The following is a 26,930-nucleotide window of genomic DNA, read 5'->3' as shown; positions in this document are numbered from 1 at the left end:
ACCTCGGGAAAAGAATGGAGGCAAAGATCGAGAAGATGCAAGAAATGTTTAACAAAGACCTAGAAGAATTAAAGAACAAACAGAGATGAACAATACAATAACTGAAATGAAAACTATACTAGAAGGAATCAATAGCAGAATAACTGAGGCAGAAGAACAGACAAGTCACCTGGAAGACAGAATGGTGGAATTCACTGCCGTGGCACAGAATAAAGAAAAAAGGAATGAAAAGAAATGAAGACAGCCCAAGATAACCTCTGGGACAACATTAAACACACCAACATTCACATTATAGGGGTCCCAGAAGGAGAAGAGAGAGAGAAAGGACCCGAGAAAATATTTGAAGAGATTATAGTCAAAAACTTCCCTAACATGGGAAAAGTAATACCCACCCAAGTCCAGGAAGTGCAGGGAGTCCCAGGCAGGATAAACCCAAGGAGAAACACACCAAGACACATAGTAATCAAACTGACAAAAATTAAAGACAAAGAAAAATTACTGAAAGCAACAAGGGAAAAATGACAAATAACATTCAAGGGAACTCCCATAAGGTTAACAGCTGATCTCTCAGCAGAAACTCTACAATCCAGAAGGGAGTGGCACGATACATTTAAAGTGATGAAAGGGAAGAACCTGCAGCCAAGATTACTCTACCCAGTAAGGATCTCATTCAGATTCAATGGAGAAATAAAAAGCTTTACAGACAAGCAAAAGCTAAGAGAATTCAGCACCACCAACCCAGCTCTACAACAAATGCTAAAGGAACTTCTCTAAGTGGGAAACACAAGAGAAGAAAAGGACCTACAAAAACAAACCATAACAGTTAAGAAAATGGTAATAGGGACATACATATCAATAATTACCTTAAATATGAATGGATTAAGTGCTCCAAACAAAAGACACAGGCTCGCTGAATGGATACAAATACAAGACCCATATATATGCTGTCTACAAGAGACCCACTTCAGACCTAGGGACACATACAGACTGAAAGTGAGGGGATGGAAAAAGATATTCCATGCGAATGGAAATCAAAAGAAAGCTGGAGTAGCAATACTCATATCAGATAAAATAGACTTTAAAATAAAGAATGTTACAAGAGACAAGGAAGGACACTACGTAATGATCAAGGGACCAATCCAGAAGAAGATATAACAATTATAAATATATATGCACCCAACATAGGAGCACTTCAATACATAAGGCAACTGCTAACAGCTATAAAAGAGGAAATTGACAGCAACACAATAATAGTGGGGGACTTTAACACCTCAGTAACACCAATGGACAGATCATCTAGACAGAAAATTAATAAGGAAACAGCAGCTTTAAATGACACAATAGACCAGATATGTTTAATTGATATTTATAGGACATTCCATCCAAAAACAGATTACACTTTCATCTCAAGTGCACACAGAACATTCTCCAGGATAGATCACATCTTGGGTCACAAATCAAGCCTCAGTAAATTTAAGAAAATTGAAATCATATCTAGCATCTTTTCTAACCACAACACTATGAGATTAGAAATAAATTACAGGGAAAACAACGTAAAAAACACAAACACATGGAGGCTAAACAATACATTACTAAACAACCAAGAGATCACTGAAGAAATGAAAGAGGAAATCAAAAATACCTAGAGACAAATTACAACAAAAACACAATGATCCAAAACCTATGGGATGCAGCAAAAGCAGTTCTAAGAGGGAAGTTTATAGCAATACGAGCCTACCTCAAGAAACAAGAAAAATCTCAAACAATCTAACCTTACACCTAAAGGAACTAGAGAAAGAAGAACAAACAAAACCAAAAGTTAGTAGAAGGAAAGAAATCATAAAGATCAGAGCAGAAATAAGTGAAAAAGAAACAAAGAAAACAATAGCAAAGATCAATAAAACTAAAAGCTGGTTCTTTGAGAAGATAAACAAAATTGATAAACCTTTAGCCAGACTTATCAAGAAAAAGAGGGAGAGGAATCAAATCAATAAAATTAGAAATGAAAAAGGAGAAGTTACAACAGACACCGCAGAAATACAAAGCATCCTAAGAGACTACTACAAGCAACTCTATGCCAATAAAATGGACAACCTGGAGAAATGGACAAATTCTTAGAAAAGTATAAGCTTCCAAGACTGAACCAGGAAGAAATAGAAAACATGAACAGACCAATCACAAGTAATGAAATTGAAACCGTAATTAAAAATCTTCCAACAAACAAAAGTCCAGGACCAGATGGCTTCACAGGTGAATTCTACCAAACATTTAGAGAAGAGCTAACACCCATCCTTCTCAAAATATTGCAGAAGAAGGAACAATCCCAAACTCATTATATGAGGCCATCATCACCCTGATACTAAAACCAGACAAAGGTATTACAAAAAAAGAAAATTACAGGCCAATATCACTGGTGAATATAGATGCAAAAGTCCTCAACAAAATACTAGCAAACAGATTCCAACAGCACATTAAAAGGATCATACACCATGATCAAGTGGGATTTATCCCACAGACGCAAGGATTCTTCAGTATACACAAGTCAATCAATGTGATACACCATATTAACAAATTGAAGCAGAAAAACCATATGATCATCTCAATAGATGCAGAAAAAGCTTCTGACAAAATTCAACACCCATTTATGATAAAAACTCTCCAGAAAGTGGGCATAGAGGGAAACTACCTCAACATAATAAAGGCCATATACGACAAACCCACAGCAAACATCATTCCCAATGGTGAAAAACTGAAAGCATTTCCTCTAAGATCAGGGACAAGACAAGGATGTCCACTCTCGCCACTATTATTCAACATAGTTTTGGAAGTCCTAGCCATGGCAGTCAGAGAAGAAAAAGAAATAAAAGGAATACAAATTGGAAAAGAAGAGGTAAAATTGTCACTGTTTGCAGATGGATTTGGATTGGAAGAATCAATATTGTGAAAATGACTATACTACCCAAAGCAATCTACAGATTCAATGCAATCCCTATCAAATTACCAGTGGCTATTTTTACAGAACTAGAACAAAAAATCTTAAAATTTGTATGGAGACACAAAAGACCCCGAATTGCCAAAGCAGTCTTGAGGGAAAAAAACGGAGCTGGAGGAACCAGATGCCCTGACTTCAGACTATACTACAAAGCTACAGTAATCAAGACAACATGGTACTGGCACAGAAACAGAAATACAGATCAATGGAATAGGACAGAAAACCCAGAGATAAACCCACGCACCTATGGTCAACTAATCTATGACAAAGGAGGCAAGGATATACAATGGAGAAAAGACAGTCTCTTCAATAAGTGGTGCTGGGAAAACTGGAGAGCTACACGTAAACGAATGAAATTAGAACATGCCCTAACACCATACACAAAAATAAACTAAAAATGGATTAGAGACTTAAATGTAAGACCAGACACTATAAAACTCTTAGAGGAAAACATAGGAAGAACAAACACCCTTTGACATAAATCACAGCAAGATTTTTTTTGATCCACCTCCTAGAGTAGTGGAAATAAAAATAAAAAATTAACAAATGGGACCTAGTGAAATTTAAAAGCTTTTTCAAAGCAAAGGAAACTACAAACAAGATGAAAAGACAACCCTCAGAATGGGAGAAAATATTTGCAAATGAATCAACGGACAAAGGATTAATCTCCAAAATATATAAACAGCTCGTGCAGCTCAATATTAAAAAAACAAACAACCCAATCAAAAAATGCACAGAAGACCTAAACAGACATTTCTCTAAAGAAGACATACAGATGCCCATGAGCACAGGAAAAGATGCTCAACATCACTAATCATTAGAGAAATGCAAATTAAAACTACAATGAGGTATCACCTCACACCAGTTAGAATGGGCATCATCAGAAAATCTACAAACAACAAATGCTGGAGAGGTTGTGGAGAAAAGGGAACCCTCTTGCACTGTTGGTGGGAATGTAAATTGATACAGCCACTATGGAGAACAGTATGGAGGTTCCTTAAAAAACGAAAAACAGAATTACCATATGAGCCTGCAATCCCACTCCTGGGCATATACCCAGAGAAAACCATAATTCAAAAAGACTCATGCATCCCAATGTTCATTGCAGCACTATTTACAATAGCCAGGTCATGGAAGCAACCTAAATGCCCATCGACAGACGAAAGGATCAAGAAGATGTGGTACATATATACAATAGAATATTACTCAGCCATAAAAAGGAATGAAATTGGGTCATTTGTAGCGATGTGGACGGATCTAGAGACTGTCATACAGAGTGAAGTAAGTCAGAAAGAGAAAAACAAATATCGCATATTAATGTATATATGTGGAACCTAGAAAAATGGTACAGATGAACCAGTTTGCAGGGCAGAAATAGAGGCACAGATGTAGAGAACAAATGTATGGACACCAAGGGGGGAAAGTGGTGGTGGTGGTGGTGGTGGTGGTGGTGGTGGTGGTGGTGGTGTGATGAATTGGGAGATTGGGACTGACATATATACACTAATATGTATAAAATGGATAACTAATAAGAACCTGCTGTATAAAAAATATATAAAATAAATTCAAAAGTTCAAAACAAAAAAGACAGACAAAAAAATATATACATGCTATAAATTCACAAAGTACAAGTGTGCAATGTGTCCTGTTAAAAGTTGATGATTAATGTGTGAGACAACTGGAGAAATCTGACTACTCACTGGGTTTGATAGTGGTAGGTAAATACTGTTAATAATATAGTGTTTTCACTTTTAATAAGAGAACACTTTTTAGAAATATGTACTGAAATTTGGATAAAATGATACGATGTCTGGGATCTGCTTCAAAATGATCTAGAACAGGGGTGGGGGAGGGGTGAGTGAGGATTACACAGCAGGAGGTGGCAAATGTTTTCTACCAAGAGCCGAAAAGTAAATATTTCAGTCTTTGCAGGCTTTACAGTCTGTATCACAATTACTCAACTCGGCCAATGAGCACAAAAGCAGCCATAGACAATAAGTAAACAAATGAGAGGGGCTGTGTTCCAATAAAACTTTATTTACAAAACAGGTGGCAGGCTGGATTTTGTCCACAGGCCCACAGTTTGCCAACCGCTGGTATAGATGAAACACGAGTGGCCATGAGTTGATAATTATTGAACCTAGGTGTTGAGTGTGTGGGCATTCTTTGTCCCACATATTTGAAAAATTCAATATGAAAATTTCTATAATTTCCATAATAAAATGTTTTAATTTTTTTCTAAGAAGTCGATGTTTATCTTTGGTAAGTTCCCTGGACTTAAAGTAAAAGGAGAAACAGAGTGAGAACTAAGGAGGCGGATTATGAGTGTGATTTCCAGAACGGTAAGGAAGAAAAGGAAAACACAAAAGCATTCTACTGGAAAACTGAAACTAAAAGCAGCCCATCCGTGGAAACTTGTAGGACTGGAAAGTGAGGTGATATTTGCCCGGCACACGCCTGACAGGTGAACAAAACAGAGCACGGGGGTTCTCCCGATACGCCCACCTCTGACATCCTCTCCCTCCACAAGCTTCGGAGGGGCAAGTCAGCATTCACGTTCTATGTAGGAGCCCTTCATGGCTGCTTTACTGGGAGGTGATTCTTTCCTGAGAGCAGAATGCATTCCCTTTCGAAAGCTCTCAGGACTGGGAGACGCATGTGGAAAGAACTTTCTGTCCCTGGCAGACAGGGAACCAAACCCCTTCTCCTTGAACTTGGACACTCTTCCCTCACTTGGAAGTCTCACTCATCCTCTGGTTTTGGAGAACTTAGCTGCGTTCTCGCAAAGCCCGCTGAACGAGAAGCACACTGTCTCCAGGGGCTGGTTGGACACAGGGCGCTATGAAATGCATCAACACCCTCTCTATCTTGGCTTCCTTGTGCTCTTTTTTCCCCCAGAGATGCTCTAAATGTTCCTAGTCTGTCCTAGGAAATGAGAGCAGAATTAAAGTAAGTGAGTAGGAAAGGCAATCAAGGAACCCAGGATAAATGTCCCTGGACTTTGCTACCTCTGCAGAAAGAAACTGAAAATCGGGCCCTACAGGATATTTCTGTAGGTGAAATGACTGAGGCCAGTGAGACACCAAGGGCTCCGGAGGTCTCCCCAACCCTCCTTCCTCCAGAACCCAATATCCATGGGGGTTCTGAATACCACTTAAGAAAGCCCATGGCCAATACAACACATGTAGGAAGAAGGGAAAGTAGAAAGAGAGAGCAGAGAATGCAGAAGGGGATGACTGTCGGAGGAGGGGAAAATAAAGAGAGAAAGGAGGAGAGTGGAGGAAAATAAAGAGATGGCCATGGCAGTGAGTGGTGGAGAAGCTGATGGGGGACTCTTGGTGCCAGTTCTAGAGCCTCGGGTCTTACTGGTTCAAGCCTTACCCTGGAGGAAGAGGCCGCTCCCAGGTGGTGGTCTTGGTATTGTGGTCAACATAATAGACACGCCCGTTGGGGAGCTCTCGCTGCTCCCATCTGCAAAATAAAGTCAAGGGAGGCATGAGACACACCGGTGAAAGGCATTATGCCCTTGCTCAAAGGAGTCATTCACTACTATTAGGCTAATGTGAGAGGTAACATCAAAGTCGACATGCAAGACCAACCCGCTGGTCAGACAAGCTCCACGTTGTCAGAGTGGAGTGGTGGTGGCACCCACGTCTGCTTCTTGAAAAAACTGTAACAGTTTCCCTTTATGGATTCAAAGTACTAGATAACCCATAGATCACGCTAAATTCCCTAAACAACCCATATGAATCTACATTGCCATGGATTTTTGTGAATCACGGTCTCTTGGTCATTTTGGGATCAAAGAGCCCTTTAGGAATGGATGAAAGCTTCCAAAATGCACTCACCAACAAAAGTGTGTGTGCAATTTCTGGGATTCCTGGACCTCTCCTAAAGCTCATCCGTGGACCCTCCAGTGCTTGTAGCCTACTACCTTGTAAAGTCACAAATTATATGACTATCCCTGTTCTCCTAGAATCATATATATTCATGATCACATTTCTTTTTAAAATACAGGATTCATTTACAGAGGATCTTTAAAAGAGATCTGGATGAATCAAGAAACATAGCATACTGCTATTTATTGGCTGCTCTACCCCTCAGTCTGTGTGTGGGTTACTATGAGATCAGGGTGCTGAGGGTGGCTCATCTGTGCTAAGGGCAGAACAACAAGGTAGCAGATGATCCAAAGAGTAAAGACAAAGACAAAATCACTACAAAATACAGCCAAGGACCACCCGTCCCCACACTCGTGTTATTCCCACATTCAATGCAATCTGACAATAACTCCACTTCCCTAGAATACAGTAACCTACATATACGGGATGCAAAGATTTATGTTTATAAAATGATTACCATTTTATGAAGGATGTTAATGGTCCCGTTAGCCTTTATGTTTTACATTGATTTTATTTACTTCTACTTTTGGGTACTGCCTAGGGGAAGGTGACCTCTGCCAGGAAGCTAGTACAGTCCTACGGAAATGCTTGTTTTAAAAACACAAATGTATGCCAATGTGATTGATACATAAGGGAACGTACTATGAATTTGGGGTTTGCTTTGCATGAATTGGCCTTCAAAACACACTAGTTGAACACAGAAGACTTCCCCCAGCTAAACCCAGTCGTGTAGAAATACACAAAACCCATACTCATCTGCCAGCTACCTCACTTTACTGCATGTTACACACCATACTCACCCACATCTGGTGTTACATCTCCCATCTGATTTCAGAAAACCCTCTTTGTACCACTTCATGACAACACTCACAAGCTCCAACCTTTCCAACACCTGCTTCCACAAGCAAACTTCAGGTCTTCTCATGGAAATGTGCCATATGTATTGTAGTGTTATGATCTCAGCCATTTAACATGTGTAAAACCATGCTACCATCGTTATTAGGTTCCTATTTGTGTCACTGACAAATTTTTGACTGTTACACCCCTAATCCATTTTTCCCCATAAGCCCTGTGGTTTTTAACTGCATGATTTGGCATAGCGTGGTGGTTTCTAGGAACACATATGTTATAGCAGAGTTGACTGTACACTGAAATAAATGTCCTAACTTCTGTTACCAAGCCTGGTGTGTCTACTCAAATAGACATAAGCTTTATTCGATACCATTTCTCACGTCTGATCAGCGGACTGCATTGATAAGCCCCTCTGAGGTTAATTCAGATACAGGTATACACAAGGTTTCTAAGGCAAAGATGGGAAGGGGGTAACCATCACCCACTGAATGTCCACAATGAGCTGCAGGCTCATCTGTACTTGATTCAGTCCTGCCTTCATCCTTTACAGTGGCACATGCCATCACCATCGAGGGAACTGAGGCTCAGAGAGGCTAAGTAACTCTTACATGGCATTTAAACTCAGCTCTCTGGGACTTCCCTTGTGGTCCAGTGGTTAAGACTTCACCTTCCAATGCAGGGGGTGCAGGTTCGATCCCTGCTTGGGGAACTAAGATCCCACGTGCCTCGTGGCCAAAAAACCAAAACATAAAACAGAAGCAATATTGTAACAAAATTCAATAAAGACTTTAAAAATGGTCCATATTGGGACTTCCCTCGTGGTCCAGTGGCTGAGACTCCATGCTCCCAATGCAGGGGGCCAGGTTCGATTCCTGGTCAGGGAACTAGGTCCCACATGCCACAACTAAGAGTTCACATGCCTCAACTAAAGAGCCCACATGCTGCAACTAAGACCCGGCGCAGCCAAATAAATAAAGATTTTTAAAGTTATTTTTCTTTAATGGTCCACATCAGAAAAATCTAAACAAACAAACAAACTCAGCTCTGACTCTCTAGCCCATGAGTTTTACCATGTCACTCTGAAAGGAAGAAAGGAGGAAAAGGAAGGGCAACTGGAACTTATAAGGAACCCACAACCCAGCAGACAAGGTGCCAGGTGCCTTTCCAAAGCCCACCTCAACGTGAACAGCTTTCCCTAGCACAGGAGTCTGGGTAGGGGGACCTATAGGATCAAGACGACTGGGGAGAAATTACAGTAAGTCCACCTAGTTAATTTCTAGGCTCCATTTTAATCACAACCCTCTGCTCAGATACAATCTATGGGAAGAGGCTGCACATTTTGCACCACTGGGAGGCTTAGCCTGGGAGCAGTGAGGTCTGGTAGTTCCAGACTCCCTCCTTCCAAAAGGGATCAACTACTGTGTTGAGGACCGGAATGCTATAAACACCTTTAAAATGGGCTCGAGAACATTTTCTCTCCTGGGTATTCCCGCTCAAGGTTCTGGTTGAAGCAGATACTGGTGACTTGGCCCAGGTGCCCTGGGTTCCTCCCACTGCAAAAGGAAGATTCTTGCACTTCAGTCAGTATTTTATTGAAAGGGCAGAATCTTCTGACAAAACTGACCAGGTGAAAATAAACACAGGGTAAAGTTAAAGCTCTTCTCCCTCTCGATGCCCTTCTGAATTAAAGACAAAAGAGTAAACAGATATTGCCAGCTCAAAAGACTGGTAGGGATCTGGTGGGGACCCTTCAGCCAAAAGGCTAACATACTGTGATTTCACACCAGCTCTCTAAATTCCTCCTGTCTGCTGGGTAATCAAGCAGCAAATCCGATACCCTCTTTATTCATCTGAATTTGGAAATAAGGAAAGCCTTGAGAAAGATACTTGGCTTAAGGGTAAGTAGTGAAATATGGAAGCTCCTCGGGCAAGGGTAGCAAGCCACTCTTTCATAACATTTGCTCCTAATAAAGACTTAAGGAGCTGAGAATTCCTCAGCATTTCCTAAGAAATTAGCTCTATCCTTCCTGTCCTTGGCAATTTTGTGGCACAAAAGCACCAATAAAACAACTTTGCTCATTTTGCAGTCACTAATTGGAAAACTGACCATAATTGGTGGGTGGGGCTGCCCCTTGAATGAAGACAAAATATGTGTTGTTGCAGTTGGAGAGAAAAGGTGCTAAAACACATTTTTTCTTTATTCCAACAATTCTTTTGTTACAACTTTCATCTTATAAGTGGTCTCGACTTCTGGCTTCTTTTCTATTTCATTTGAGGCAAGGAGAAAACTTTGGTTTTATTATACATTGGCTAATAGTTTCATTTGAAGATGGAATAATTCTTAAAATTCCATGAATTAAATGCCTTGAATTGACACAGTGGTCTTCCTGCACTGCCAGAAAGGAAATCGGTGTGAAGTCCTCTTTGCTTATATTCAAGAGTTATGACGGCTCCTCCCAAGCCTTCACAAGACCCGTCTATCCTGTCTTTGATCCCAGCTGATCCTAGAAATGAAAGGCTGTCTTTTGGGCACTGTTATTGTCCAGCGAATCTCAGTGTCCTTCTATGAACCCTCTCAATTGGCTTAGCTAGAAAAATAGTTACCAAAATGAACAAGACCTTTCTTCCATTACCTTTCTTTTGATATCTACATTCTTCCTTTTAAAATTGGACTCCTGCTCGGATTCAATGTCCATGTGGGTCCTCCCTGATCCGTGACCTGGCCTAACTGCTTTCCTTAGAGAACTCTCAACTCCTCCCTACCTGCACGGCTCCTCAGAATTCATACAAATCCCTCCCCTCCATTTGTGTAGCAGAGTCGGTTGATTCTATCGTCAATCAAACGAGCCCCCGGATTCTCATTTCTCCGCTGTAACTGCTGACCCATATAGACTGAGCCTTCCGACTGTCTTGGTTTGGTCTCCCCATGCCAAGAAAGTGATACTGGAAGTGACCTTTCATCGGCACATCCCTGGCAGGGGTTAGGTTTCTGAACCTTATAAGCATCTTCTTCATGCTGAGATTAAAAGGCTTTTCAATCAAACTACCCATGGGTCTCGATACTGCATCCTGGTCACGTGGGTCATATCCTCTCCCACTGAATAGCTTTCTTTGATGTTCTCAGAAACAGTGTTCAAAGCACCAAGCTTGATTCACGTCCCTTCCCAACACATTGCTCCTTGGCTTTCGATGTATAGCCTTTAGTTGGAACATGGACTACACAGGGTCTTTCTATTTTGAAAGTACTTAAAAAATAGTCTCCAATTTCAATTAATCTCTGTACTTTTTTTTCAACCTAAATTCCCTTTGCTCCTATGGATTTTAACTGTCCTTTATTCAGTTTGTAATAGGGAAGAGCAAATCTGACTCCATATTAGATCAGTTTCTTTTACTTTAACCTTAGTGCTCTGTTGCCTGTGCTTAGTCATGCTGGCTCCACACCTTTTGTAAAAGAATGTTGCCTATAGCCTGAAATATACAGGATAGCCCATTCTCAAGACTCTGACCTTTAAGAGTCCATTCATTTAGAGATAAAAAAAAGTTGCAGAACAGAGAGTAACATTTGTCTTGTTGGAGGTTTACAGGAACATTGAGACTTGACCTACAGGAGCACTGTGACTTGACCTAGCTGCATGAACAAAGGATTCCAACACCAAGAAGTCTGAGACAACTAACCATGCCCCTCCCTCACCTTGCCTTTAAAAGTGCTTTGCTGAAACCCTTCGAGGAGTTCAGGGTTTGCTGGGCACAAGCCACCCATCTCCTTGCATGGCCCTGCAATAAACCTTTCTCTGCTCCAAACTCCAATGTTTCAGTATTGTTTGGCCTCACTGTCCATTGGGCGCATGAACTTGCGTTTGTTAACAAGTTGTATATCTTCCATGCCCATGCCCCCATCCCCCCCACTATCATCGTTAAAAAGGTGAAGGATGAAAATCTCAATTCCATTATTAGGATGGCATCCAATCATTTCTCTCCTATGTTATCTGAAAGGAAATTGTCTGGTCACTAACAGTGACCACACTTTTTTTTTTTTTGGGTGCACCACGCAGCTTATGGGACCCCAACCAGGGCCCTCAGCAGTGAAAGGACGGAGTCCTAACCACTGGACTGCCAGGGAATTCCCTGAACCACATTTTCTTGTGGAAGGTTTCCTAAAAGGTCTTCAGGAAATCAATTCTCAGTTACTTGCCGTTACAGTGTATATTCAACCATCCTGACCAACACACTTCTTGGTCAGATTCCCCTAAGTTTGGACAGAATCACAGTTTCACCAAGAGTCGGATTAAATTGGGAAGGAATTTAAAGCTGGATAATCCGAGGATTTCAGGTTAGTATCAGAGATGCTATCATCACACTCACAAATTCTTAGTAAGAACATTATTAATTTGTATTATTTATAATTTGTTAATAAATTTTATTAACAAAAGCACTGGGCATTAGTAAAGCTGACTCTCATTCGACATACACTCTCTCCATCAGAAAACAAAGTCATGCCAGAACACTTATGCACCAATAAAGAAAAGATGCCTTGCTGGTTACCTGGACAAAAACTAAACTTCAGAAAAATACACTGAAAGTATTCAGGTATTCTTAAAGCTGCCTATGTAGAAGTTCAACTCCCCTCAGGCAAATATTACAGGGAATTCATATTTTCTTACTTCATGCTCTTATAATAAATTTAAACTCTGAAACAAATCCTATTCCCCAAACTCTGGCCACTTCCTGGGTGAACGGTAAGATTTATTTCCCCTGTAGGGACATTGTCAGACTGTTTTATGAGTCAAAAATCTGTGTGCAGTGGAACACATCTCCTACTCACTGCTTTCATTGCTTCAGTAGGTCCTCTGTAAACTGGGTAGGAAGTGTGTTAAACTCAGACCTTCCCCCAAGAACCCTTCTTGAAATACTGAGCTTTCCTTTAAATCCAAGCACACTAACCCCCTTTTTAAAACTATCAACAACCAGCACTTTATGCCCCTTAATCACAGGGGGGCACAGTAGTAGCTTCTGAGGACTCTGAATTAAGGTCTGTTTTTCATCTCTTTCTTCTTCACCCATCCCATTTTCTTTGCCTTGGAAAAGTCCCCATAGCTCTTCAATGGAAGACGGCAACTGCTTTCAGGACTTCCCTGGTGGCCCAGTGGTAAAGAATCCGCCTTTCAATTCAGGGGACGCGGGTACGATCCCTGGTCAGGGAAGTAAGATCCCACATGCCGTAGGGCAACTAAGCCTGTGTGCCACAACTATTGAGCTTGCACGCCTCAATGAGAGAGCCTGCATACCACAAACTACAGAGCCCATGCACCCTGGAGCCTGCGTGCCACAACTCGAGAGAGAAAACACACACGCCACAACTAGAGAGACACCCGAGCGCTGCAACGAGGAGACCGTGCCCCGCAATGAAAGATCCTGAGTGCCACAACTAAGACCCAACACAGGCAAAAAAAATTAAAAAAAAAAAAAAAAAGATATGCTCTCACAGACAGGCAAGACAATTCCTAGAGACGGTGTCTATTAAAAAAAATTTTTTTAACATTATTGCAGATTTTAAAAACTGTGCAGATAAGTTTGGCAATGCAGGGAAATAGCCACTCTTAAAAAAGAGGGACTTCCCTGGTGGTCCAGTGGCTAAGACTCCAAGCTCCCAATGCAGGGGGCCCAGGTTCGATCCCTGGTCAGGGAACTAGATCCCACATGCCACAACTAAAGATCCTGCACACCACAACTAAAGACCCCACATGCTGCAACTAAGACCTGACACAGCCAAATAAATAAATATTTTTAAAAAATAGTTAGTGGGAGCAAAAATGGGTATACTCTTTCCTCAGGGTAATTTGGCAACTCAGTCAAAAACATTTCCTACATGAATACCCTTTAATTCAGCAACTCTGTTTCCAGGACATATCCTAAGGAAATAATTATGTGTCAAAAGATTTAGCTTTAAGTGCATCCATCACAGTATGTTGCAGCATGTTACAGAAAAACTGGAAACAACCTAAATGCTCCAAAGTGGAGGATTAGTAAAATAAATTATGTTCATTCTATAATGGGTATTCCATCATTTAAAATATCATTGTGGATAATATAGATTTGTACAGATGTTTACAATATATTGGGTAACAAAAATAAGTGAAAATATAACATGCATAAGATAATCAAAATTTTGTTTAAAAATTATAAAAATATACTATTTTTCATTAAATCTAAAATGCCACCAATTGTAAGATTTTTTACATACCACCAAGAAAGAAAAAAATGCTGCCAATTAAACTATGACACTCCAATGTTTGTAAATCACATCTTAATTTTTTTTTTTTTTTTTTTTTTTGCCGTACGCGGGCCTTTCACTGTTGTGGCCTCTCCCGCTGCGGAGCACAGGCTCCAGACGCACAGGCTCAGCGGCCATGGCTCACGGGCCTAGCCGCTCTGCGGCATGTGGGATCTTCCCGGACCGGGACACGAACCCGTGTCCCCTGCATCGGCAGGCAGATTCTCAACCACTGCGCCACCAGGGAAGCCTACACATCTTGATTTTAAAGAAGTTAAATGTGAAATAACATGCGTATCAGAATCTACAAAACATGGGGGCAGGGGGATCACGTATGCGTGTAAAATTTTTACAACATCAGAGTAAGGAAGTATTTCAGACAGACACAAAAGGCACGTGAAAAAGATGAACAGATTTGGCTATCTAAAAATTTGAACTCCTGTACAATAAAAAGCAACATTAAAAAGTGAAAAGAGGGCTTCCGGTGAGGGCCGGTGAGCCATGGCCACTGAGCCTGCGCGTCTGGAGCCTGTGCTCTGCAACGGGAGAGGCCACAACAGTGAGAGGCCCGCATACCGCAAAAAAAAAATAGTGAAAAGACAAGCCACAGACTGGGAGAAAATATTTGCAATGCACATAATTGAGAGGGGATTAGTATCCAGCATATATTAAGAAATCCTGCAGATTAAAAAGACAGATAGCAAACAGAAAAATGGATAAAAATATATGAATAGACAATTCACAAGAAAGGAAACTCAAGAACCAAATTAAAATAACATGTAAGAAGAGGTTTTCAAATTAAAACCAGCAAAAGATACCCTTTCACACCCATTAGACTGGCCAACATGAAAAAAAATCTGACAATTCTAAGTTTTAGCAGGAATGCTATGCATGCTCATGGGAGCATGAACTGGTGAGCTGACTCAAAAAGCAATCTGAGGGCTTCCCTGATGGCGCAGTGGTTGAGAGTCCGCCTGCCGATGCGCGGGACACCGGTCTGTGCCCCGGTCCGGGAGGATCCCACTTGCTGCGGAGCGGCTGGGCCCATGGGCCATGGCCACTGGGCCTGTGTGTCCAGAGCCTGTGCTCCGCAACGGGAGAGGCCACAACAGTGAGAAGCCCGCGTACCGCAAAAAAAAAAAAAAAAAAAAAAAAAAAAGCAATCTGATAGTGTCTACTAAAACTGAAGACCTTCATCTTCCTACAAAGAAGAAACCCTAGTTCTAGTACTTGCACTAAAGAAACAAACATGCACACAAAAAGGCATACACAGAAAAACCTTCATTGTAGCATTGTTTATAAAGGCAAAGATGTAATTATAGTATAAATAAACACAAATATAGAATGTTATTTTTTATATTTTACATTTATATGATATAGAATATACACAGTAAATATAAATAAATTTTAATTATAACATAAATAAAATTTTACCTATTCATACAACAGAAGACCATATAGCAGTTTAAATGAATGTACCAAGTTCCATGTATCTCTGTATATAGGGAATGGGACCGGGGAGGGGTTCACAGGGACTTTCAACTTTATTGACAGTCTTCATCAAGAGGTTAAAAAACAGGGGGGAGGGGCTTCCCTGGTGGCACAGTGGTTGAGAGTCCACCTGCCGATGCAGGGGACACGGGTTCATGCCCCGGTCTGGGAAGATCCCACATGCCGCGGAGCAGCTGGGCCTGTGAGCCATGGCCGCTGAGCCTGTGCGTCCAGAGCCTGTGCTCCGCAACGGGAGAGGCCACAACAGTGAGAGGCCCGCGTACCACAAAAAAAAAAAAAGAAAAAAAACAGGGGGGAGGTTTATAGCAAATGCAGCATAATGCTAAAGTTTGATACGGCTCGGTAGGGGAGCCCACAGGTATTTCTTATATTACTTTCTATTCTTATCTGCATGCTTAAAATATTTTACAATTAAAAAATAAAATTTAAAAGCACATACCCTAAGACTGTCAAAAAATTTCGGTAGATGCGTGTTGACGCGTACATGTCTGTGTATGTGGTCTTGGGCAAACTGCTTAAGGTTTCCTCATTTGCAAAATAAGGGTGAAAGTAGCTACTACACAGAGTGCTGTGAAGACCGAAATAACCCACGTATGAGACCTAGCACTCCCCAGCACTCTGGAAACATTTAACACATGTTAACTCTCACCAATGATCAGGCAAAAAAATACACAAGGTGCATGAAAAGCACCAGTGGTTAAATCTAGGTGGGTGTGTGTTTGTTATTGCTGTTGTTCTACTTCTTTCTTCTATTTTTGTTTCTAAGTTCCCCCCCCCAAAAAAACTGTAAAAAATTGTAAGAGCTATTGAGAATGAAAACACTTATCCAGTCATTCAACAAACACTTCTCACTCCAGCTCCCTAGGAGCCAAGTACTATGCTAGGTGCTGGGAATACAAAAACCCAATAATCCCAACTCCTGAGGAGCTCTCAAGAAAGTGTAGCAAAAAATGAAAATTCCTGGGTTTCCCTGGTGGCGCAGTGGTTGAGAGTCCGCCTGCCGATGCAGGGAACACGGGTTCGTTCCCCAGTACGGGAAGATCCCACATGCCGTGGGGCGGCTGGGCCCGTGAGCCATGGCCGCTGAGCCTGTGCATCCGGAGCCTGTGCTCCGCAACGGGAGAGGCCACAGCAGTGAGAGGCCCACGTACAGCAAAAAAAAAAAAAAAAAAAGAAAGAAAATTCCTAATTACACATGAATACATACATATAGCAGGGCGAGAACTTCTCATGGGCCAGTCCCAACAACAGTAGAATCTTTGGAAACAAGGCTTTCGTCCTGAGATGAGGAGGAGGGAGCCAGGAACATGTACTATCTGCCATTAACTAAGCATGTAATAATCCCTGCAGAGTTGAGAACTAAACCATACTACTTGGCAAAAAGGCACAGATTCTCCAGTATAATCCTTTAATCCTTTGCTACTGAAGTATGGTCCATGGCTCAAACTGTTACTATTCAGCAACCAGAAAAGTACAGAAGCTTCTAGATGTTTAGAAACTTTTGTACCAATATGACATTGCCACAACATCCAAATATGTGATCTGTAGATCTGCCTCACTGAACAGAATAGAGGACAAAAGTAAAGGTTCATAAGAGATTGAAAATAAAAATTAAAACAGAACAAACAAAACCAGAAGAAAAAAAAAAAAAAAAAACAAGGACTAGTTCTTCACAGACAGTTTCAGAAGCACTGCTTTAAAACTCCTTGGGTAAGGATCTTTGGCTAGCACCAAAATTGAGTTTGGAATGAAATTCAGTGGCAGCAGCTGGTTTATAACTTAGCAGAAAAGCTGCAAATTCCAACGTCTCTTAAAGTGTCTCTACAAAGAAAACATCAAAGAACTCTTACCAGGTTGTCATCCTTGATAGTGTGTCAAGGACCACCTGGAGAAAGGACCTCTGGGTCTCCATTACTGGGCCTGGGGGTAGGGGAAGATGGCAAATCAAACAGATCCAGAAAACACCCTCCTCAATTATTTCTACTCTGAGGCAGGAAACGGCCAGGGCAGCCAATGACTGCAAGAGGAGAGGGATGGTGTGAAGTGGCAGTGCTGAGGTAAGTCGGCAGAGTCCAAACACAACGGCCTCCCTTATGTAAGAAACCACAGCACAGCGCGGGCTGCCAGGGTGAAATAATGTGCCTCTGTGTGAGAGGGCCTGGGCGAGCTGCAGAGCCTGGGACGCACTTGGAGTTTATCTAAGCCATGTACACACGGTCTGTTAATGAGCATTTGGTCCCCAAAGTGGGCTCCCTGCTGATAAAAACCAGATGCAGGGCCAGCTGATCAAAGTGGCCTCCCTCCCCACTGCCCACTGCCCGGACCACTATCTCACCATGTCTCCCGAGCCTTCCTGGCAGGCACCCCCTCCTTTAACGGACATTTGCCAGCTGAAAACACCATGCCCTTCCAACTAGCTTCTTTCGTGCTAATTAAATTAAGAGGTAGGGAAAGCAGGAGGGTTTGGAGACAGGGAGAGAGAGGAAAGAGATAAAGGGTGTTCTATTTGGATTTATGTGGCCCAGTTTTCGGTGGCCTTCGGTCACTAAAACACACAGACGGACGTGACATCTTTATGTCCAGTCTCATCTGCTGCAAGTTTTAGAAAGGCAATGCAGCAACTGGAAAAATAAGCCCTTGGGATCCCCAAATGAACTGTGCCCGATCCCTCTGTAAAGGAGATTGAGAAGGTAAGGTTAGAAAGAGACAAAGTCAGCTGGATGCCATGAAAAAGCAGTCTAGCATGGCTCAGAAACGCCTTAGCAAAGGGGAGTCAAGGTTCACAGTGTCTCCCAGGGCATGAGGACCCCTAGTGAGCAGGGAAGAGCATCCTGACCCTGTGAGAGATTCATACTTGAACCCAAAGCCAGACAACCTAGCCTAGTTAGTAACCCCTTAGGGTCTTGTTCTTGGGAAGAAAATGCAGTATTCCTGTCATAGTTCCTCTTTATTTGAGGCATCAAAGAAGCAGAAAACATTCATCCAGGTGGAAAAAAAAAAAAAAATGGCATTTAAATCGATTCATTAATTCACTATAAGTATGTCTTGGGGGCCGACTTTGCGCCAGGCTTCTTGCCATCTTGGCGTTTACAGCCCATCAGGGCAGAGAGACGCAAAACATGCAATTACACGTGTGAGAAGTTATAGTACACAGGGTGGTCTGACCTTGTCTACCGGGGATAGAGGAAGGATTCCCAGAGGAAGTGCTGATTAATCTGAGACTTGAAGATGGATAGAAAGTAATGGACAAAATTGTGAGGAAGGTTTCAGAAAGGGTAACCGGCATGGCAGAGGGTCCCAAATCCAGAGAAAGGGTGGTACATCTGTCAAACTAAAACAAGTTACAGCTACAGCTTAGAGAGCAAAGCAAAGAATGTCTTCCATGGAAGGCCTGAGGGGTAGATGAGGTCCTACACTGCAGGGCTTTTTAGGTCTTATTAAGATTTGAGAATTTATCCCTAAAGACAATAGGAAGCCATTGCAGCATTCTAAGTGGTGAAATGTCATGCTTGGAGTTTTATTTAAAAAGGTTAAAAGTGGTCCCCTGACTCCTGAATGCAAGATACCATAAATAACAAATGTCGTATATTAACGCATATACGTGGAATCTAGAAAATGGTACAGATGCACCTATTTGCAAAGCAGAAATAGAGACACAGATGTAGAGAACAAACATATGGATACCAAGGGGGGAAAGTCGGGGGTGGGGTGAACTGGGAGATTGGGATTGACATATACACACTACTATGTATAAAATAGGTAACTAATGAGAACCTGCTGTATAGCACAGAGACCTCTACCCCATGCTCTGTGGTGACCTAAATGGGAAGGAAAGCCAAAAAAGAGGGGATATATGTATGCATATAGCTGATTCATTTCGCTGTACTGCAGAAACTAGCACAACACTGTAAAGCATCTATACCCCAATTAAATAAAAAAAATTTAATAAAAATAAAATAAAATAATTTCAGAAAAGTTAAAAAAAAAGATACCACGAAAAGAGGAATAACTCATCTTGTCTGAATCTCCTAAACTTGTAAATAAGCTAGGGCGGGGACGGTAGGTCTGTGAATTGGAAGGCTCACAGTGGAAAGTGCGCCCTTTCTGGCTTGCTGTCACAGAGCCGAGAACTGAAAGCCTGCCATCCTCACCGCCACACACTCAGCAGTGCCGTTGGCAATCTCCAGGCCCTGAGACAGCCCGCAAAGTACCGGAGCTTCCAGTGGGCACCTGGATGTCCATCTGGGCTGGAAAACTGGGTCTCCGTACCCTTCTCTGGACCATGATACATGTTCAGGTGGGGAGTGGCCTCCCCAGACCCACACACGGGGCCTCATCCCATTCTAAACGCTCCACGGAGAAGATGCTGTTCAAACTGTACTCAGGAAAAGCGTTTCAGCCTCTGGTTGGGCGGGGGTGGGGGGTAGGAGAACAGGCTGCTCAATCGCCAGACGCAGAATAAAGGGTGTTTTCAAGGCCTGGAGTTTTCCAGCTGCCTGGAAACAGGAAGAGCCCAATCCAGGAGAACAGTAACCCTCACACACGCCCTACATAAAGACGCGTTGAGCCATTAGCCCTAATTGCCTGTGACTGACACCGGGAGTGAAGCCCGCCCTCCAGGCATTTGCTCAGCGCAAAGCAAACAAACAGCTCCTGGAGCACCCGGGCAGCCATTTTCTCTCCTTTCTGCCAAAATGATTCTGCCCTGCTCCCCCCAAATTATATACAGATTTCAAATTATAAACCAAACAAAGGTCTTTCAAGTATTCCTTACCACGTACGAAAGAGAAAAAAAAAAAAAAAAGAACGCCTCTGTTAGGGAGGAGTTACACACAAGCAATTGCTTATGAATCTTTTCACAAAATCAAAAACTTCACAGAAGACTTTTTGGAGCCACCTCTCAATACCCCCAACTCTCTCCGGGTTTGAGGTATTAAAAGCTATTTGCAATACTTTTCACGCGTCCATTGTGTTTTATTAAGAAATATAAGTTAAGTTGTGTGCCAAATGCTGGGGATCGCAAATGCCTTCGGATTTAGGATTTTTTGCTTAAACAACTGGGTTTTCTAAAGTGGTTTAAGAACCACAGAATGTTATACATCAAGCAAGAGACCATCCATCCTTCCCTTTTCCTTTGTGAATCAGCCCCACACCACCACCACTGGCCAGACCATGGTGACTGTGGTGATATGGACATTGGTTTCCTCAGTACCAACTGATAAACAGGATGGGCATTGCGACCACAACGGGACTGGCCCTGAAAGTGATCAGTAGTCCTTAGAGAAGACTCTGTTTCCCAGTTCAGAACTGTTCTGTTCCTTTATGCTTCCTTCATACCCACTTAAAAAACATCATTCACCAGGTAAAACACCCACCATTGGGTGAGGGCTTCATACACACTGTCTTGTTTGAGCCCCTTAACTTCCTGGGGAGATAGATATGCATGATTATTACCTCCACCTTACCGAGATGGTAAGTCACACAGGCAAAGTCATAAAGGGTTGAGTGGGGAGTTAAACCTAGATCTACTTGATTCCCAGGTCCGTGCTTTTAATCTCCACTTGCTTTTGGCCTGCTGGGGCCGTCTTCTTGTCATTCAAGGCCTTCAGAATCCGATTTAGTTCTGAATTAAAAGGTGGCTCCAGGAAAACCAGGAGCCCGAGCTAACGTCAGCCCCGGCCATGGGAATAACATACAGTAATATTCAGAGCCTGAAGTCCTCCATAGGCCATTGAGATAAAATGCAAGGGAGAAAAGCTGTTTTCTAGGCAGGATCTAGGCAAATCCAGTGATGCTGGAGGGCAAAATGAGCTCCTTGTTCCATAAAAGCCACATTCTTTGAGTCAAGCTGTGCATTTCAAGTCACGTATAAGGTACCATTGATTCTGCCCTAGATGATTTAGATCCTTTTCAAGATTTATGCAGAACGAGCAGTTCTCCCACACCTCCCTTGTTCCTATGCATGGCAGCCTCCCCAGAGACTACTAGCCACCAGGTAATAAATAACCACGTTGTTTCTATGCTGGTGAAGGAGCCTCAGTTGTTTTTTATTTCAGGGGGTGGGGAGCGAGGTGCTGCTGTGGGACAGAAGGCTACTCACCCAGCAGGCAGAGCATCAGGGGCTTGGGCAGCCGCTGGGAGCTGCTGGGTGCCCGAAGTGCTGGGCTCCTCTCCTCCCTCCGGCGTGGCCGTGGCAGGGAGAGTCGCGGTGGCGGGGTTGGGGACCGCACTCGATGCCGCAGCAGGCGGGGACACCACAGCAACAGCGGAGGGTCCTTCAGGGTCAGTGGCTGCAGTGGGTTCGTCATTCACTGAAAATACAGGAACCGTAGTTTAGAGATCAACTCAGCGTTGTGTTCACATTCACCAGGTTTCTCGCTTAACATGGTAACACAGTACCTACAAGGTGACTGTACATGTTACCTGGTGACGGCAAAAAGTTTTACAGAACATAACTTTGGAAAGGACAGCAAGTCAGTGAGGGCCTGCCGGAAGAACAGTGGGAGATGGAGCTGAAATAAATAGATTATTAAATATTACCTCTTTTACATAACTTCACTGAATTTTTCTAACATGCCATGGTTACGTTTACAGCGATAAAAGAGTAGCAGAAAAAATAATGTACCAGCACTAATGTACCAGCACTAACTAATGTTAGTGCTACATGGAGCAAGGCCAAAGCCAAGTTCATAGGGTTGTATACTTTTCTTTGTCACTTGTCTGCTGGGCACAAATAGCACCTTCCTTCAAAAAGCTCCATACACACTAAGAGGTAGAAAACTTCCAATAATGTGCTTGTTCTTTTAAAGACTCATGCTCAAAGTGGGGGGCAAGGATTAACACCCTAGACGGAAAAGATGGGGCTGTGAGAGAAGGGACTTGTCTCCAAGGTAACAATAGACAAAGAGACAGACGTGAAATAAGCTGATTCCTGAGTCTCCTCATTTTTCCATTCCTTTGATGATCACTCATGTTCACAAGGATCCCAAGGCACTGCAATATCCTCTCACTCAGAAAGGGATCAAACGCGGTTTCAAAGAATTAAAATTCTTTGAAAACGGATAAGCCATAAACAGAGAATTTTCTACATATGTGATTGCATATGTGTACATTTACACTAGAATTTCATAGGAAAACCCCTTGGTTTAGCCTCATCTTCCTAATTCAGAAACTCTTTTTGCAGTTCCCGTAACAAATGGCTATCCAGATTGAACATTTCTTCTGACAAACACCTTGCTACACAGCCATTCCACTGTTGAACAGATGTAGCTGCCAGAAAGATTTTTCTTATGTTAAGCTGAATTCCACTAGATGGTTTTAGTCCCCACACCCCAAGCAATACAAAATAAGTATCCGGCCATCCTGTTACTCATTCACCCTCTCTATTCCAGTAAAAGGCCTACTATTTCTTTAATGTCTCTAGGTTATTACTCTCTTCTTATGATCTGGCTGCCCTCTTGTAGATATTTTCTTCTATTGCCTCCCATTTCTAAATAATGGTATCATGAACTGAACATAATAAACAAGATACCATCAGACCAGCAGAGTCAGATTTCCAATATAAATGATATTAGTTATATTTATAGAACACCAGTTATATTTATAGAACACCAGAATGCCAGCCAAAGTACACATCATTGCTTTTTGGATTATCTCATTTAAGCCTCATACACAAGCCCATTTTACAGTTGAGGAAACTGAATCTCGAAGAGGTTAAATAACCTGCCAAGGTCACAGGGCACCTAATTCACATCCCTGCTGTCTGCCTCCAGAGCCTGAACCCTCATTCACTACGCTCTACTTCTCCCTCTCTGCGCATCCTCTAATGCAGCCTGGGATTATAATAACTCAGAAGCAACCACATGAGCCTGTCGGCTGACGTGAGACTGGTGGTCAGCTGAAACTAAAATTTCTTCACATGAGATGATGCCAAGCTTGATCTTAACAAACAGCAAGGATCCTAGGAACTACCTACGATTAGTTTAAATAATCTGCTTTCTCTTCAGCATATGAAATATTGTCTGGCACACAGACTAAATTAGTTGTTTAATAAATGACTATATTTTATGCAACTGATGTTTCCTCAACATAAATGCAAGAATTTTTATTTATATTCCTAGTCTATCTCGGCTGAGTTAGTAAAACACAACAGATGTCAATTATTTTTATGCAAATCTATAAATTTTACTCAATTCCAATGAAAAAACCATCATGACATTTATGAGAACTAAATAAATTCATTCTAAAATTTATAAGTAAAACTAAACACAGAAGAATAGCCATAAAATTCTAGAGACGAAGAGTCTTGTGTGCATGGGGTGGGGGAGAGGGGAGGAGATAGTTTTCTAAGGTATTAATTAACCCATATTATAAAGCTACAACAACTAAAACAATGTGGCACTGATATATGAATAGGCAGATGTCGATTAAATAAACAAGATAGTTCAGAAACAGAATTAAATACACATTGGAATTAAGGAATTTAGTATATGACAAAGGTGACATCTTAAATTCCTGAAGAAAAGACAGACTATTCAGTAAATGGTACTGTGACAAGTGGGTAGTGTACTGGACAAAAACTGAGATATATTCCTACCTCACTCCTTGCATCAAAATAAATTCCAGAGAGATCAGAGATTTTGACATAAAAAATGAAATCACAGAGGAACCAAAGAAAATGGAGAACAGTTTTATAATCTCAAAGTGGAAAAGACAGGATCTAAAAGTCATAAAGTATTGATGAATTCAACTACATTAATTTTTTTTTAATCTAAATGGCAAAAAAACACCATAAGCAAAATTAAAATCAAAAGAAAAACAACAAACTGGGAAAGATTATTATCAATTCATATTACAAACCAGTTGCTAATTTCTTTGATATGAAAAAAAGCCTCTACAAAACAGTAAGAAAGGGACTTCCCTGGTGGCGCAGTGCTTAAGAACCTACCTATCAATGCAGGAGACACGGGTTCGAGCCCGTTCTCCCGTTCGAGCCCATGTGGGTCCAGGAAGATCCCACATGCCATGGAGCAGCTGAGCCTGTGCGCCACAACTACTGAGCCTGTGCTCTACAGCCCAACAGCCACAACTACTGAGCCCACGTGTCACAACTACTGAAGCCCACGCGCCTAGAGCCCGTGCTCCACAATAAGAGAAGCCACCGCAATGAGAAGCCCACGCACAGAGACGAAGAGTAGCCCCGCCCTCGCCGCAGCTAGAGAAAGCCCACACAGCAATGAAAACCAAACGCAGCCAAAAATAAATTAATTAATTAAAAAAAAAACAGTAAGAAAAAGACCAAAAATATGCAGACACTTCACAGTTAAGGAAATACAAATTACCCCTAAGCATACAAAACGATGCTCAACCTCAATTATGAGACCAAAAAATGCAATTTAAGGCTATAATGAAATGCCATTTTTTAACCTATCACACTAGCAAGAGTGAAAAATATTCAACCACACTGATAAGAATGTAAGAAAAACTGGATTTTCACATACTGCTGGTAAGAGGAGAAACTGCTAGAACCTCTGTGGAGTGCAGCTGGGCAATACCAAAAATTTAAATACAATAATTGGGAGGTGGGGGGAAGCTTGGGTGGGTACAGAGAGAGGTCGGGGGGCCTACAGGTGAAATTAAAATGGCCATGAGTCAATAACAGTCAAAGCTGGGTGATGGGTTCATTGTAATATTCCTTTTTACTTTTGTACATATTCAATGTCTGTGGCACAGACGGAGTGTGTACTCCCATCAGGAGAGGCACATAATGTCTGGTCGTTTCTCTTTTGCAATGTTAGCAGCCATTGATGATTATTGCCTAAATCCACTAACTGGTAAAGAACCGAAAAATAGTAATATTCTAATTCTATCACGCGTCTAAAGAGAAATTTCCCCTATCAACTATCTGGTTACCTTGAGGTTCAGTTTGTAAAGAAAAGGCAAGAGAAATGCTTGAGTCTTTCCTTTCATTTACCAGTTTTCAGAAGAATGAGTTAATACTCTCATGTTCTCCAAAAACAAACAGTGAAATTTTGCTCTGTTTAACAATCATTATGAGTTCTTGGATTTAAATATATTTAAAGCATTTCAATCTTTTGTGATTATTGTTCTTATTGAAACTAAAATTGTCCCCATCTTTGGCTGGGGTTAGCAGAAGAGGGAAGGGCCAAAGATCTTCAAGGTGGCTTCAAGTTCTTTGGAAAAAATTCTAAGATAATTAATAAGTGGGAAAGTGCAGAACAGCATATATATTGTGCTACCATTTGTGTGTGTATGTTCAAAGAATATGCTTGTATATTCAAAGAATATCTTGGAAAGAATCATACGAAACACAACAGTGACTGCCTCTGGGGAGGGAAGGGGAAGCTGGAAGACCAGAATAGGAAGGAGACTTTCTTTACACTGTTTAAGCTTTTATATTTTAAAGTGTTGACAACATATATGTACTGCCTATTAAACATTTCTTAATGAAATTTTCAACCAGGAAAGGAACAAAACCAGAGCCCTGTAGCATGCCAGTGGAAAAGACCGCCTAGTCAATACTATTTGGACCTGACAGGTCATGCCGCTGAAAATCTAGTTAGAAGGGTTCCCACCAGGACTGCATCTGTCCACAGAGCTTCCCGAGAGCCTTTGATTCACCAGAGCAGTTCATCTGTTTAAGAGCTTTGTGGTTTCTCGAGTTTAGATTTGGAAACTGAATGTGAAAGCCAGATAGCCTAGCGTTGAAACTTTATGTGTCCATGCTTAAACTCTCTGCTCTCAAAGACTCTGTATGTGTGTGCGTCCTGGCATACCTCAGAGATATTGCAGGTTTGGTTCCAGACCACCACAATAAAGCAAATATCGCAATAAAGCAAGTTTTTTGGTTTTCTGGTGCGTGTAAGTTTTGTTTACACTATATTGCAGTCTATTAAGTGTACAATAATAGCATGATATCTTAAAATACAGTGTATACTTTATTGCTAAAATGCTAACCATCATCTGAGTGAGTTGTAATCTTTTTGCTGGTGGAGGGTTTGAGATATTGCAAGAACTGGGGAATTCTCTGGTGGTCCAGTGGTAAGGACTCCGCACTTTCACTGACGAGGGCCCAGGTTCAATCCCTGGTCAGGGAACTAAGGTCCCACAAGCCACACGGCATGGCCAAAATAAAAAGAAACATTGCAAGGGTTACCAAAATATGACACAGAGACACGAAGTGAGCAAATGCTATTGGAAAAATGGTACCGGCAGATTTGCTTGATGCAGGATTGCCACAAACCTCCAATTTGTAAAAAAAAAAAAAAAAAAAAGGAAGAAGAAGAAGAAAAAATGTAATATCTGTGAAGCACGATAAAGCAAAAAGAGATAAAACAAAGGTATGCCTGTATATACACACATGTTCTTAGAACATAAGGGCTTG

The 26,930-nt window shown here is 41.7% G+C and overlaps 1 protein-coding gene across 3 annotated transcripts in view; it reads right to left on the bottom strand.

The window, feature by feature from the left end:
• Positions 1-26,930, bottom strand: part of WWP2 (WW domain containing E3 ubiquitin protein ligase 2) — a 145,827-nt gene that overhangs the window by 27,407 nt on the left and 91,490 nt on the right. For 2 of the 3 annotated variants that reach the window (XM_060130350.1, XM_060130352.1), the window contains exons 8-9: positions 21,627-21,837; positions 6,374-6,463 (exon numbers count right to left, since the gene is read on the bottom strand). In XM_060130350.1, coding sequence (XP_059986333.1) covers positions 6,374-6,463; positions 21,627-21,837 — 301 coding nt within the window. Of the gene's footprint in view, positions 1-6,369; positions 6,464-21,626; positions 21,838-26,930 lie in introns of those variants that run through there. The other variant, XM_060130354.1, reaches the window with a different exon arrangement.

Source organism: Lagenorhynchus albirostris, chromosome 19 (genome assembly GCF_949774975.1).
Source record: "Lagenorhynchus albirostris chromosome 19, mLagAlb1.1, whole genome shotgun sequence".
NCBI lineage: Eukaryota > Metazoa > Chordata > Mammalia > Artiodactyla > Delphinidae > Lagenorhynchus > Lagenorhynchus albirostris.
The sequence above is the reverse complement of the archived record's forward strand: the minus strand, read 5'-3'. Positions and strand labels throughout refer to the sequence as shown.